At 36.5% G+C, this 16,507-nt stretch overlaps 1 protein-coding gene across 1 annotated transcript in view; it reads left to right on the top strand.

Annotated features, from left to right (window-relative positions):
• LOC150107390 (uncharacterized) overlaps window positions 1-16,507 on the top strand; it is a 339,311-nt gene that overhangs the window by 192,851 nt on the left and 129,953 nt on the right. Inside the window, exons 12-13 of the mRNA XM_090391829.1 lie at window positions 1,258-1,320; window positions 8,873-9,034. Coding sequence (XP_090247955.1) covers window positions 1,258-1,320; window positions 8,873-9,034 — 225 coding nt within the window. The remainder of the gene's footprint in view (window positions 1-1,257; window positions 1,321-8,872; window positions 9,035-16,507) is intronic.

The following is a 16,507-nucleotide window of genomic DNA, read 5'->3' as shown; positions in this document are numbered from 1 at the left end:
GAGTGATATGATAGACTTTGTGTTCTTAGGAAGGACCTCCTGCGATGAGTCTTTTGACTCCATGGAGACCTTAATAATGATAATAATAATCTCAATGATTAGATCTGAGCACAGTATCCAGATGCAGCCTGATCAAGACTATATATACAGAAGAGGGCTACCATCCTCTTCTGTATGTATAGTCTCCCATCTCAGTGCTAAAAGCAACTTAAATACATTAATGCAAGAAAAATATTAGAAGAAAGGGAATGGAAGCAGTAAATTCCAGAAAAGATATTATGTGGCTGTAACTTCACCTGTTAATGATTAGCTTAAAAAAAGCTATGGAAATGAAACATACTTGCTATTATTATTATTATTATTATTATTATTACAAAACACCTCCAGGGAGTCCACTGACTCGCCGAGGGAGGGCACCTACTCTACAACTCACCGTCTCCACCACTGAATCCACTCACTACAGCTACTTTCATCATCCACACCAATGCCATCTATCGCTGCCCACCACCACTAGTATTTTCACAGAATATCACAAACATCTATGCCCATGGTGGGATTCGAACCCGCAGCCTTTTGGATGGAGTGCGGTATGTTAACCATTTGCCAACCAGGCCAGCATTTTTTAAACATTAATCGTGGTTCCTTCAATTAAACTGGCCTATATGATTTCAGAGTGCATCAAGTAATAAGAAATTGCTGTGTTATGTACTATGATCTATTATTGGGATTATTATTTTTACTATTTTTTTCTGAAAACTCCAAATTTTATGTACCGGTGTTGGTATATTCATATTTACAGAAATTTATAAAATGATGCAGGAAATTATAAAATTATTACTTTTAATTTTAAAATTAAGAATAATTTAAAAAATGAATAAGTTACGAACAATATGATAAAAATGAAAACTTCATTGACAAATAGTTAGGAATAAGAAACAAAAATATAAAGTCTGTTGGAGATTATCATTGGTAGTTTATGATGAAGAACTTTGAATTTTGAAGCTAAACAAATTTAGCAAAATATCATAGAGAGTTGCCCATATATATATATTTAAATCTTGAAATATGTACCTGGATAATTTTCATAACAATCTATAACATTTCTAGTAAAAGAAGTTGCCTCCATAAGAGATTTGCTAGAGGCATTGGAAATTTCTTTTCACTACTGATAATTGTTTTTGTAATTATGATCTGATCATAAAAAAAAATTTTTTTAACCAACCTACTAGTAATAATTTGTAATTCTGTTTTCTGAAGGGTTTGCTGTGGGGTATTAGTGCCATAAAATATCATGCTGCAAAGTTTGAAGAAAATAATGTGGTAAGCATTTTATATCATATTATTTAAAATAAAAATGTGGTGGATTCTTTTACTATAAAATACATTAGTAATATGAGTATCACAAAATCATTTACTTGTTAGATCACGAACAAACATCAAAATTTCAACAGAGACCCTAGGTGCACCACCCGAAATATGAGCCCAATCTGCACCTCAGTTAGTTTCTTCTCTCATTGGACCAAAAGGAAGGGAAACATGCCCCTTTCTGGCCAGAGGTGATCCCATCCATTTTTATGAGCGGTGTGCCATTGGCTTTCTAGAATGCAAAGTGTGGTGTTCGGGGTAGCTGCATAACCTTATGGTGTGGGCTATTAGGAACATGCCATTGACCTGCCCACGGGCTATCTATTCCCAGTCTTTCATTTTTCTCCTGGTTGGGAATAGCTAGTTTGGTTAGTAGTTCATCTGTTAAAGGATGTTACTGTAGTAATTGCAGAAATTGGGAGCATATATGGTACTAGTTCTGCCAAATAAATGGAAATATCTACAGAAGAGACAATGCAGAAACTGGCCATCTGTGAGAGAGGTGTCTTCATTCAACTGAACTGCTCTCTGCTGAACATCAAAATTCCCACAGAGGTCCTAAGTGCACCCCTCCAAATGTGATCTCAATCTGCACCTTCCAAGGTTGGGCAGATTTCAGACCTGTACAGAGTAACCATATGGATGAAAAGTAATGTTTTGCGTGAAAGAAGTCGCCATGTTTTCTGGAAGCTGATGAAGTGATGAAGTTTTTCCTGGCATAATCACATATAAGAAGAGAGGAATTAAGGTCTTTATTGTGAGAAAAAAGGTAAAACTATATTTTTGAATCATGGACTTAAATCAAGTATCTAGGTTTTCACTTTAATAAATTTAGTTTAATCCTTTATCCAAGTGTGAGCAAACAAAGTTTGTGCCTGAAAATATATCTTCAGGACTGTAGCAAGGTGGTGCAACTCGGAGCAAAGGTGGACCAAGCTCTCATCACTCCTTGTCTCAGTATCTCCCACCATGCAAAGCACGTGTCCTTGCAGACATGTATAATGCTATTCATTGAAGGAAGGGCCACTACCCAGACCGGTTTCGACCTTTATTGAGGTCTCATCACTGGGAGGCAGGCCCAGAGGTGGTGACACTAAGGCAAAATTTGTTTGCTCACACTTGGATAAAGGATTAAACTAAATTTATTATAGTCTAACCAAGTGCAAAATAAACTTCCAACATCTTTCTCTAAATCCAGAGTACTTTAATAATCAGGTGGTACACCAGTCGGCAACCTATATAGGTAAATGTGACCTCTCTATTGCTGGTTTTGACCTTATGAATAAGTGAAACGGGCTCTAAAAATAAGACGATCTCGAGAGATCACTCAACTCCGCGTTGTTCCACTCAATGACAGGCTCACCCCGTCACCGAGAAGAACTTCTTAGCATTGGCTCTACCCAGTGGCAGGCTCACCCCACCACCAAGCAGAGCCATAATCTCAGCAGTGGCCCCACTCAGAGACAGGCAAAAACCTGTTCCCAAGCAGAGTCTTTCAGAACCCAGGTCTCACCTGCACTGGTTTCAACCTTTATTGAGGTCTCATCAGTGGGAGCCAGGCTAGAAATACCAAGATTTTAGTAATACAGAGCTTATAAGTATTTTACCAGAACAAGTTACCATAAGGTGTTATTAAATTACTTATTACCTTATTAAATAAAAATCTCAGAATGAGAGATAGATGTAGCAAGTATTTTACCTTGGGTGTAATAAATGTTAAAGATACCAAGTTATTTTAAACCTGGTTTTACTCCATTTCCCAAGTAAGCAAACAGACAACTAAGTCAAGTTTGCGCCTGCAAATATTGCAAGTCTAGGTGACCCCGCCCCCACGTAGTGCAACTCGTGGTAAAGGTGGATAAGCTCTGATCACTATTCTTAATACATAGCATCATACATCTTCTCCAAGAGATGTACTTTGCATTAAGGGTAAATATTAAGAATAGTGATCAGAACTTATCCACCTTTACCACGAGTTGCCTTGACTTGCACTATGTGTGGGGGTCACCTAGACTTGCAATACTTGCAGGTGCAAACTTGACTTACTTGTCTGTTTGCTTACTTGGGAAATGGAGTAAAACCAGGTTTAAAATAGCTTGGTATCTTTAACATATATATTGGTTCCATGCTATAGAAATGGAAGTCAGCTTAGTATAATATAATATAGTGTATAGATGATAATGAACATGTGTTAGGGCATATTTCATGAGCACAATTGATGGGATTGCATCAGTACTAGAAGTCTTTTTAGTATCATTTTTTTTTTCTCAAGATTCTTCTGATATCTTTCTGGAAGAAGGTCACAGGAGGCATGCGATGGAACATTTCAGGTATAGGAGAAAGTGATTCGCCTTGGTCATCTATGCAAGAGTTGTATGATAAGAATGATGCCGAAAGATCAGTTTTATCTTTAGGTGATAAGGAGATGGAAGCACAGATGGACAAAAATTGACCCAACAGCTTTTGTGTGGAATTAGAAGGCATAGCTATCATCGGCACATGTGGCAAGTTTTCTAAATTCAAAGTCAGACATAGTCCTATTAATGACTGTTTTGTTGGTTGTGAATGAAGTTGGATTTTTTGTTTTTAAATTTTTTTAACTGTCCATGCATACTTTTTTGGAAAACCATGCCTTTGGATATAGGATAGGAAATTTGAATAGAGTGGGAAATAAGACATTCATTCCAACATGGATAACTTCTGTAACAAAATCACAAGTATCTGGAGGATGGAAACAGTGGGCTGACCATGGAAAGGAGGAGTTAAAACCTCAGATCTTCCTACTCGGTGGTGTTGCAGTAGAGCAAAATACACGAGGTTGCAAATGACTGAGTTGAGGGCATTCCAGTGGAGATGAAACATGATTGAGATTGTGATATGAATTACCAAAAGAAGTGATTGATCACTTCAACAGTATACCTGGAAGGAGAACTGGTCCATAAAAGATCCATCACTGGGCAGGTGGGGAAGACATCAGGAATTCCAATTGTTAAATGAACAGTTTGCTTTAGGTCTTTGCCCACATGAAATACTTCCACTTTTCACCAGCCCGGACAGTGGAGTTTGAAAAAGGCAGCCAACTGCAGTTGGTGACATTAAAGTCACCAAGAAAAATGACATAACTGTCAGGAAATTTATACTGCAGGAAATTTGAGTCTCAAGAATAAGAAATCAGAGGTCAGAATGAATTTCAGAATTGGAAGAGTAGTAGAGACAGCAGACAAATGATACCTAATGAGGAAAGGAAATCCTAAGCTATGGAAGATTAGAAAGGGGTGATTCAAGACCAGGCATTCTCTTCAGAATTCACAAAAGCACAAGTTACTCCCTTCTCCCACATTGTAGGAGAATAATTGTACAGGGTTATAACACCTGGATTAAGATGGGCCATTGCTGTTGGGCAGAAATTTGGATTTCACTCAAAAACAGAAGATAAGGTTTGGATGGCTGCAGATAATGGTGCACATGAGATTAGGTTGGTATATACGTATACCATGAATGTTGATGAAGTGAATGTGAAAGAAATTTGTAAGATTTTTGTGAGTTTATTTTATTTTATTTTTTTTTGGTGTGTGTGTGGGGGGGATATTTTCTTTTAGAATAACATTAGCCTAGGTGGTTTGTTGGGAACTTTTTTTTTTTTGGGGGGGGTGTTATAATGGTGTTTGCTGTAGTGACAATCAACCATATAAGAGTCCTTTCACAAGTACCACAATAAATAAAATTTTGGCATAAATGTGAATAACTTTTTGTCTTAAAGTTATACCAAAGCTCCAGCATGTATAAAATTATTTGATATTTATTTTATAGGATTATATTGATATTATTAAATTAATTAATTTACATTTATTTGAAAATGACAAAGTATTTAAAATTTAATGAAAGGTGTTAATTAAGCTTTCATCTTATTCAAATAAAGGTTACCAAAGCAATCTTTTGCAACTAGTTTGGCATATGGGAAGGCTGTAGTAATTGTTATTGTATTTTTTATGTGAATCCCCACCTATGAAAGGCCTGGTTGGCCGAGTGGCTAACGTATCCACTCTCCAGCCAAAAGGCTGTGGGTTCGAATCCTGCTGGGAGCATGGATGTTTGTAATGGTCTGTGCAAACACTAGTGGTGATGGACAGTAGATGATGTTGGTGTAGTTGTGGTTCATTGTAATTGGTGGAGCTAGTTGTAAAGTAGGTGCCTTCCTTCGATGAGTCTTTGGACTCCCTGGAGGTGTCACATAATAATAATTTGAGGGTTATTTGAAAAGTTTGGTAAATTTCCAATAGATGGTGACACAATTCATTCATTCATACCAATGTCGGCACATATCGTCTTTTTCATGACCCCGCCTCCGGCCAAAAAGTCCACTTCTTCAAATAAAACACTTTTATTTGAAGAAGTGTATGGCTGCGCAGATCAATGCACCCTGCACCAGCATTAAAGACTATTTATTTTTGGATAAATGAGTTTAAACATGGTAGTAAGTCCATCGAAGATGAAGTGCGCACCGGATGCCCAACTGAGGTCACTACGAAGGAAATGATTGACAAAATCTATGTTATCATTATGGAAGACCACCAAGTAAAAGTGTGTGAGATTGCTGAGATTGTAGGCATCTCAACTGAATGGGTGTGTATAATATCCTGCACGAAAAATTGGCCGAAAAAGCTGTGTGCACGATGGGTGCCTCGATTGTTGACTGTCGATCAAAAATGCATGTGAATAGACATTTCAGTGCAGTATTTGGCGATGTTTATTTGCAATTCGCAGGATTTTTTGCATGCATCGATTCGTGACTGTAGACGAAACTTGGATCCACCACTACACACCTGAGTCCAAGCAGCAGTCAAAACAGTGGACGATGGCCGGTGAAAGAGCACCAAAAAAAGCAAAGACCATTTGTCAGCTGGGAAGGTGATGGGCACTGTTTTTTTGGGATTCCCAAGGAATTACTGTGATAGACTATTTGGAGAAGGGTAAGACAATAACAGGAGTCTATTATGCATCATTGTTGGATGGTTTAAAAGAAGAACTGAATAAAAAATGACCAAGATTGGCACACCAAAAAGTGCTCTTTCAAGATAATGCACTGTCCCACACATCAGCCATTGCAGTGGCAAAATTGCACGAATTGAAGTTCGAATTGGTTCCACATCCACTGTATTCTCCAGGCTTGGCCTTTGACTTCTTTTTGTTCCCAAACTTAAAAATTTGGCTTGGTGGGAAAAAATTTTCTTAGAATGGGAGATGTCATCAAGGCTGTCAATGACTATTTTGCACAATTTGACAAATCCTACTTTTTAGATGGGATGAAAAAATTGGAAACTCGCGACCAAATGTGTAGACCTCGATGGAGTCTATGTTAAGAAATAAAGATGATTTTTTCCAAAAAAATGTGTTTAACTTATTTTTTAACTAAACTTTTCAAACAACCCTCTTAATAATAATAAATGAAAGGCTTAAACATGTCATACATTTTATAACCATGGATGGGCTAAGGATCCACCCCCCCCCTCCTGCTTTAGAACCCAACCATTTAGAGAACATGTTGCAAGAGTTGGCAAAATAAGCTTAGAGGCTTAATTGGATGTTGAAGAACACATTGACAGGTAAAGATAAGGAGATTATTATCCTTCTTTTATAAGGCTATGATTCAGCCACGTGTTGACTACTGTGCACAGATTTGGTCATTTGTGTTTCTTGGGGATTGGGAGGTGGTAGAGAGGATTCAGAGATGAGTGGCCAAGCTGGTGATAGGTCTGTGAAATGTTCCCTATTTGCTGGGTTGCAGAGTTTAACTGACAGGTAGAGGAGAGGGGATATGATAGAAACTTATAAGTTACTAAAGGGATTCTATGAGATTGACACAAAAGAAATTTTTCAATACATGGGGAGTAGGGAAAAACAAGGGGGTCACACTTGGAAGTTGTCTGAGTGTGGTTAGTAGGGATATGCAGACTAGGTTCTTCACTTGGAGACAGTGAATGAGTGAAATGGATTGCCAGAGGTGGTTGTGAGCACCCCAGCAGTGAATAAGTTTAAGGAGTTGTATGATAGGTATTGTGTTAATGGATAGTATAGGTCTCCTGCGATGAGTCTTTTGATTTCCTTGGAGTACCTGTATAAATAATAATAATAATAACGTTAGTATAGTATAGTATCATACCCCGCTGCCTCAGTAATACAGTTGGAAACGCACAAGATATATCCTTCTATTGGAAAAGATCTGGGTTTAGTTCTTGTTAAAGGCAAATTAGCTGAGCAGGATTTTTACCCCTATGGATAGATGAGTAGAGTAGTCATGCAATTAGACCTGGGATTTCATGGAGGTACCATATAATAATTTATTTTTGTGTTTCATACCATTGTTATTACCTATTTGTCCACTTATACATTTTGTTCCTGATGAATGATCTCTTTATGGATTGAAACATTGAGCAGTAACTTCAGCTTTATTAAATTTTATTTCTGAAATAGCATTTTTTTCTATTTTTGAACCATGCAGCTTAAGCAGTGGTAAGAAATACTCTTAAGCATTATTTAGTATGGAATCAAACTTAATTTAACTTAAGATTATCTTCAGTAACAAAAGACATTCAGTGTCTTATAAGTAGTGTTTTAGATTAGTATTGCCATCATTTATTCATTATAAATTATTGGCATAATGCTTTGCTGAACCTGGTTGGCTAAGTGGATCGAATGCCTTCTCTCATCCAGTTAACTGTGGCATGGATGTTTTGCATTTGGTGTGAGACCACTACCTGCCCTGATTATTGGATTTCTGAAGTGGCTTGAAAAAGTCATTTATGGTCTTCTAGAAACAGAGGAACCAGATTCTCTAGTACAAAGTATAATGGGGGTATACATGTGTGCTATGGGGATATAACTCATGAAATTTCTTTCAAAATCTCTCGCATATTTTAAATGGAAGATTTGTAATATTACCAGCCATGAAAGGCATCATAAATAATATTGCAAATCAAAATTCTTCCTACCAAATGCTGACAAGTAATCCTAACAAGTCAAGGTTTCTGTAACTTGATATATTCCTTGATATACAATCCTTCTGCCAGATTATCAGGTGGTTGGGAAGTCTCCTGTTGAATTGCACATAAAGTTCCTATAGTATCTAGTAGCTGTTCTGTAAACCTGCTTTACTATGCTGTTTGAAATAGGTGGATTTTCTGTTGTCTCTGGATGTAGGAAGAAAGGTGGGGGACAAACTGGCTGCTTTGGAGACTAAACTTTGCGGTAGCCACTTCAAATTTCCTATGAGCAAGGTTTGTGGTGTTTCTCTGAGTCTTGGGCTACTATCTGGTATTTCTCTCTCTCTCTCTTGCACATGCAAACTGAAATGAGAAATTTGCAATTTCTCATTACTACAAACTCATTACTAGTTAATTTTTTTAATATAATTATTACAGTTTGAAACATATGTATCCTTGTTGAAATGAAGTATCTTGTTTCAGGTTTTTCCTCTTTCCTAAAAGCTTACATCTTTTCATTTATTTAGGTAAATGAAACCTTGAGCATATCTTCTCTTTCACCTCCTTCATATACTCCTTATTATTCAGATACAATGGATAAAGAATGTGCCATCCTGGGAATTATTAGCCTTCTTTTAACACTAATTAATATCATATGCATCTTTATTGCAGCTGTAGTCGTGCTTAAAGTAAGTATTTAATGGCTATATTTTCAACTTTAACTTAAACTTTCAGAGTGCTGATATATACTGACTAATATATGATTCACTGAATTTTCTAAAGAATGAACTGTTTTCAGCATCTCAGCTTGATGTGCTTCAGTCAAAATTTGTAGCTTTTCTTTGACATGTTTCATTTTCTACTTACATTGTAAACTTGCAGTCCGTGTCAATGAATTATTCTTTTGATGATATAATCTGTTATGCATACACTTGTATTATAGCAATAATTACTGCTATAATGCAATGTTATAATATTATTCAAAACTTTCTTTACATTGTACAATTTCAAGAATGAAAAGTGTTTTCAACAGAAGAGAATTTGGGAATTTTCCATGAAATTCAGCAGCATAAACAGAAAGCTGAACATTACATTAGTATTGTTTAATGACTCCTAAAATTATTCCTGATCAGAATAGGGCTCAAACTTTTCCAAATCTTAGAACTCTCTTCTTAGAACGTCTGCATCACATTGAAAACTTGCAAACATATTTGAGAGTTTATTTTTCACTTGGTTAGACTATAATAAATTTAGTTTAATCCTTTATTCAAGTGTGAGCAAACAAAGTTTGCGCCTGAAAATATCTTCAGGACTGAGGTAAGGTAGTACAACACCGGGTAAGGTAGGTAGTACAACTGAGATAAGGTAGTACAACACTGGACCCGGTGTTGTACTACCTTATCTCAGTCCTGAAGGATTAAACTAAATTTATTATTGCAAACATATAGCTATCAAGTCACCTTAATGTGCACTTTGAGGGTGTAATACAAAAGACCATCTACCCATGGTCTTTTGTATGGTCTTTTACACTTTTTCGCAGCTGTAAGTATTATTATCAGACCTCCATGGAGTCAAAAGAATCATTGTGGGATGAGTGTATATAATGAAACAGAATTAATTTTATCATCAGTACAGTTTCATTCAAAATCTTAGGGTAGCACATATTATTATTATTACAGGCGACTCCAAGAAGTCCTTAGACTCATCGAGGGAGGCCCTAAACATCATGTCCATCACAACTATTCGATATTCACACAGTATCTATCATACTTTGCCTTGAACCCATTCACTGCCATAGCATCCACAACAGACTCTGGCAGCTTATTCCACTCATTCACCACTCTAAAAGTAAAAAACCCAGCTCTAACACCCTTACTAATCACGCTCTTGCCCAGCTTCCATGGATGTCCCCTAGTCCTCCCGCCAAATATCTTTTAGATGATTGCTAATCTCCTCCTCCTATCTGCCAAACTCTGCATCCACATTCCCTCATCATATCTTTATAACTAACATTGCACAGTTCAGATACCATCTTTGTTACCTGCCTCTTCATTCTTTCCATGGTTAATTTATCCCGTTCAAATCCTGGGGACCAAATTTGAGCACAGTAGGCCAGGTGTGGTCTGATCAGAGCTATATACAATGGAATGACAACTCTTTTATTTCTGCAGGTCAGCATCTTTCTCAGTATTGCAGCAATCCTCTGGGTTACTTTCACCACCTTTACAATGTGTCCCTGAATTTCAGGTTTCTATCAGTCATCATTCCCAGATCTCTTGCCTCAGCACAGTTTCTCCCACAGAGTATGCAGCTTCCCATCGATGTATCCCAAACTTCAAGACTTTACATTTAGCTTCATTAAACTGATACCCCCCCCCCAATTCATTTGTCCATCTGTCCAGTTTATTCAAATCCTCTTGCAAGGCTATCACATCTGCTCTATTACTAATAACCCCTCCCAGCTTCACATCATCTGCAAACAACTGAATATCCCCCTGCAATTCCATTGACAATATTGCTGATATAAAGGTTAAACAATGTAGGTCCCATTACTGGTCCCTGTGGGACCCCACTTTCTGTCTCCTTGATATTGCTCCTCATACAACACCATACTCTCTAATACTATCTGATAGCCAATCCTGATTCCAGTTCACTAACCTGACATCTAAAACCATATGATGCTACTTAAATATCAGCTTATCATGTGGTACCTTGTCAAATGTCTTTATAAAATAAAAAACAAAATGGCAGAATATGCCTTTCCCTCTCATTAACTGTTCTTGTCACTTTATTATAAAAGGTAATCATATTACTAAAGCTAGAGCGTCCCTTAACAAATCCATGTTGACTCTCACAGATAACATTACCCTCATCTTCCCAATGCTGTAAATGCTCCCTCACTAATTTCCTCCAAGATCTTAACAACTACTGATGAAATACAAATTGATCTATACTTTGACACTTCCAGTCTGCTACCTCCCTTATGCAATGGCTCTATGTTACCCTCCTTCCATTCCTTGGGTACCTATCCCACGGCCAGACTTTCATTGAAAAGCCAGGTCAATGGAACTGTCAGTTCTTAAGCACATTTTCTCAAAACCCATGGCAAAATCTCATCCAGTTCCATTGCTCCCATTGCTTTATTGACATCCAAAGTACTCAGTATCTGAAACACTTCTAGGCTTCAAACCTGCCCTATCCCTCTCGAGTCAATAGGGGCCCACCATTACAGTCATCTAATTCACCCTTTCACCAGGGTTAATTACCATAGTCACACTATCTGTTATTCCTCTAGGCCAGTGGTGTTCAACCTTTTTTACTACGCAAGCTAGTTTTCTATAAAAAGATATTCGGCGATCTACTCTCTTATATATAAGTTATTCGGCGATCTACTCTCTTATATATAAGTTATTCGGCGATCTACTCTCTTATATAGATCACGTTCCCCCAACCTGATATCTGATTATGCACAAATAAACAACTAAAACTGAAAAGAAGTAGACAACTAAAAACTTTGTGTATTTAAAAATTTATTTATCACTTTTAATTATTTTAATGCAACAAATATTTTAATACAACAAAAAAAACAAATATATTGGAATAAAATATTTATTTCTCTATTTTGGAAAACCAAAGTTAGAAAACGGGGTGCTTAAGGGTCAAATCTTAAGGGTATAACTGAGAGTAGACCCCCACATAGCCTTTAAAGGAATGCGGAGAACCGACCAGGGCTTCTGGCCTAATGTCCAATCCTCACCTTCTCGTGGTGCACCCTGTTGGGTAACTACTTTGATACTGAACGAACGAGGATGGGCTGGCAATTTGGGATTTAGCCGACCAAATTGTATTCTTATTGGTTAAACCAAAATAAAAAATAATGGTACAACACGACAAAATTTCATGCCGGCTGGGGCGTCGCCCGGTTAAACAAGGCCCCCGTTGTTTTTGCCAGGGAACCAGGGCGAACAGCGAAAAGTCAGCTACTGGAACAAATCTGAAAACAAACCCCAACTCAACATCACCAGAGTTAAAGATCGGTACTATCAACGTAAGAAGCCTGAATGGCAAAGAAATGGAGCTAGCCAAGGAATTAGATAAGTACCAGATCGACATAATAGGGGTGACTGAAACCAAAAAGACCAAAACTGGTGAGATCTTTCTGAGCAATAAATACAAAATGTTATATTCAGGCAATGACAATCAAGGAAAAGAAGGAGTAGCCATAGTATTCAACACAAAATACGAGGCTAATCTTCTTGAATGGCAGTCAGTCTCAAGTAGAGTAATGTGGGCAAATATGAGAATGGGGAACTGGACAATGAGACTTATTTGTGCCTATGGTCCCACAGAAGGTGGGACCATAGGCAAAAAAATTCCTCCACTTCTACTAAGGTAGAAGTGGAGGAATTTTTCGAGGCTTTAGAGAAAGCAACTGACACAATGAAAAAGGAAAAGTTGGTCCTTGTTGGGGATCTAAATAGCAGAGTAGGAAATGATTGTGAGACATACAAAAATATTTTGGGAAAATTTGGAGAAAAGAGCAAAGCTAATAATAATGGCAAATATCTGTTGGATTTCTGCTCAGGACATGGACTGGTTATTACTAACACCATGTTCCAACATAAAAATGTGCACAAATTCACATGGAGAGAAGAGGCTAGGAATAAGAAAAGTCTCATTGACTATGTTATTGTGGATAGTGATGTTTTCTCCCTGGTGCAGGACACCAGAGTGTACAGAGGATTTGAAATTGGAAGTGATCACTGTTTAGTCTTGAGCAGGATAAAATTGAATTTCATATTGAAAAGAATAACATGTAAGAAAGTTTTAAAGCGAATAAAAGTTGAGCAGCTCTCAGATGTGAACTGTAGACTAAAATACACAAAGATTATTAAAGAAAAAATGAAAGAGTTTGAGAACAGGAATCAAACCTTGGAGATTCAGTGGCAAACTCTGAAGAAAACATTGATTGATTATGCCATAGAGGCATGTGGTGAGGTCTGTAAGTATAAAAAAAATCAGAACTCCCTGGTGGACACAGGAAGTTAAAGAGGCAGTGAAGGAAAAGAAGAAAGCATATCAAAAGTTCCTGGCAAATAAGTCAGCTTTTACTCTTACAGAATACAGAGACAAATGTAAGAAAGCGAAACAGTGTGTAAAACTAGCTAAACAAAAGTCATGGGAGGACTTTGGCAAGAATATAGAAAATAAATATCAAGAAGGTGGTAAAATATTCTGGAGGTTATTGAAGAAGCTTAGGAATCGAGGAAAAAGTGCTGTAAAAGGAGTTAGAGATGATAAAGTGACATGAAAATGGGAGAAAAAGATATCCTTGAAGTATGGAGTAAATACTTTTAAAAACTGCTAAATGAAACAAGCAGTGATGACAGCACAGTGATAAAAAACACTGACCAGGCGTGCAGTCAGGAATACATATCCATACTTGAAGTAGAAAAAGCCATCAAAGGCTTGAAATGTGGAAAGGCAGCAGGAGTAGATGATATTCGACCAGAAATGCTGAAGTATGGTGTTATGAAAGTCCTACAGTGGCTGCACTGCATAATTCAGAAAGCCTGGACAGAGGGATGAATTCTCGATGATTTCTGTAAAGCTCTCATAGTACCCATATATAAAAAGGGAAATAAAACTGAATGTGAGAATTACAGAGGTATTTCCCTACTGAGTGTTCCTGCAAGATCTATGCAAGTATACTTGAGAAATAGTTGAGAAGAATTGTGGAGGAAAAGCTTGGTGAAAAACAAGCTGGATTCAGGCCAAGTAGAGGCTGTCAGGACCAGATCTTCACTTTACGACAAATAGTCGAGAAAACATGGGAATATAACAGAGATCTGTATTTAAGTTTTGTCGATTTGGAAAAGGCATATAACAAGGTGCCAAGAGAGAATCTATTCAATATGCTACAGTTATATGGTGTCAATGGGGCATTATATCAAGCAATACTTAGTCTTTATTTGAGTTGTAAGTCAGCAGTTAGAATTGAAGGAAGTACAGGAAGATGGTTTAATGTTAAATCTGGTGTGAGACAAGGATGTACATTATCCCCTCTGTTATTCATTATCTATATGGATCACATTATGAAGGAAAGTGGTATTAAACCTGATATCAGAATTGGAGATGTTAATGTCAGCTCTTTGCTTTATGTGGATGATGTTATACTTCTAAATAAATCTGCTACAAGTCTGCAAGATTCTCTGACTAAATTGAATAGCTGTTGTAATAGATATGGTATGAAGGTCAGCAATAAAAAGACAAAGACAATGAAAATAGGCAGAATCATTGAAAATGTCAACTGTGTTGTGAATGGAGAACCTGTGGAACAAGTAAAACATTTCAGCTACTTAGGCACGATTTTTACTGAAGATGGTAAATTAAATATAGAAATAGACAACAGAATCAGCAAAGCTGGTATGGTGGGAAGTCAGTTGAATAAATTCATATGGAATAAGAGAAATTAGTCGGAACACTAAATTAGCTGTATACAAGACAGTGTTCAAACCAGTTTTAACTTATGGATCTGAGAGCTGGGTCAGAAGTAAAACACTTGACCAAAGACTAGATACCGCAGATGTGAGAGTCCTGAGAAAAATTAGAGGTATGAACAGATGGCATCAATGGCAATATCATATTAAAAATGAGGATATTAGGAAAGAACTTGACATTGTCAGCATCCAGGAATGTGTTAGCAGAGCTAATCTCAGGTGGTATGGTCACCTAAATAGAATGGGAGAGGAAAGGTTAGCAAAACAAGTGTTCTCTGCCAGGTTGGCAGGAAAAAGACCCAGAGGAAGACCAAGATATAGGTGGATTGATATGGTACAAAGTACCTTAGAGGATAGAAATATAAGATCTGATAATGTTGGAGTCTTGACAAGTAACAGACTGATTTGGAGGAAAATTGTAGATAGGAAGTTAGTAATGATGTAATTTTTTCATGTAGTACTGTCATATCCTGTACACCCCTTGAGGGTACATGGCAGGAATTTGATGATGATGAAAGTTAGAAAACACGACAGATTGATTACAAACTCACAAGTCACAGGAAATGCTGGTTGATTAAAAAAGAAAAAAAGTTAATGTGAAATTTGGCATTGTTCGAACCTTGCAATATTTTTATAGTCAAGTTGATATGAAGAAGTGGCCAATTGCAGACAATCATCCAAATGATCATTTGTAATTTGGTTTCTTAATTGATTTTTTATGACGGTCATATTTGAAAAAGCGGATTCTGAGAAGTATGTCGATCCGAAACACCACAGAATTTTTCGCACAATGTCAGTTAATATTGGGAATTTTTCATGTGCATACTTCCAAATGACTTCATTGTTAATTGATTTTAACATTATTCTGAATGTTTATTATCTCAAGTTCTACTTCAGCTTGGTTTATATCAAACAGCCCACTAATTTTATTTAAAATTTCTGTGATGTGCAATTTTCTTGAAATGAATTATTGATAAAAGATATAATCATTTCAGTTTTATTAAAATCTTTAAATCTTGAATTTTATTTCTTCCTCAACTAATTCTATTTCACGAATAAATTCTTTTAAATGATAGCGAAACATTTCTTGATTTTGTTTAAAAAATTTTAATAAATATGGGAGATGTCTAAATTCATGGTCATTTATATTTTTCTTTAATAAAAGTAAGTATTGTTGGAAAGTTTTTATTGAACTTAACATGTCAATTAAATTTTTATCTCTGCCTTTTTTAAAATTGCTTAATTTTGTACAGAAATCTACTAAAAATGATAAGTGCAACAACCATCTTTTATCACTCAATTGTGGATAAATATCTCCTTTTTTATCAAGAAAATTTTTTTTCGTTAATCTTTAAACATCAATCGTTTCTTGTTAATCATTAAACAAGAAATCTCTCTAAAAATTGACTTCTGCTGAGCCAGCGAACATTATTGCACAACAGAAGTTCCCTATCATCATCTGCCTGTAATTTAAATAACCGCCGTTGCAGGGCTTTTCCTCGAACAGAATTTACAATTTTAAATGTAATATTCAAAATATCTTTTGTGTTTAATCTTTTACTACACAGTACTTGTTGGTGAATAATACGTTAAAAAATCTGGATATTTGTCATCGTTTTTAGATAATGAAATGAAGCCTGATTTATTACCTATCATTGCAGG

This window comes from Typopeltis vanoorti, chromosome 4, assembly GCF_054136105.1.
Source record: "Typopeltis vanoorti isolate ZY-2024b chromosome 4, IOZ_Tvanoo_1.0, whole genome shotgun sequence".
NCBI lineage: Eukaryota > Metazoa > Arthropoda > Arachnida > Uropygi > Thelyphonidae > Typopeltis > Typopeltis vanoorti.
This window is presented reverse-complemented; position numbering and strand designations above follow the sequence as displayed.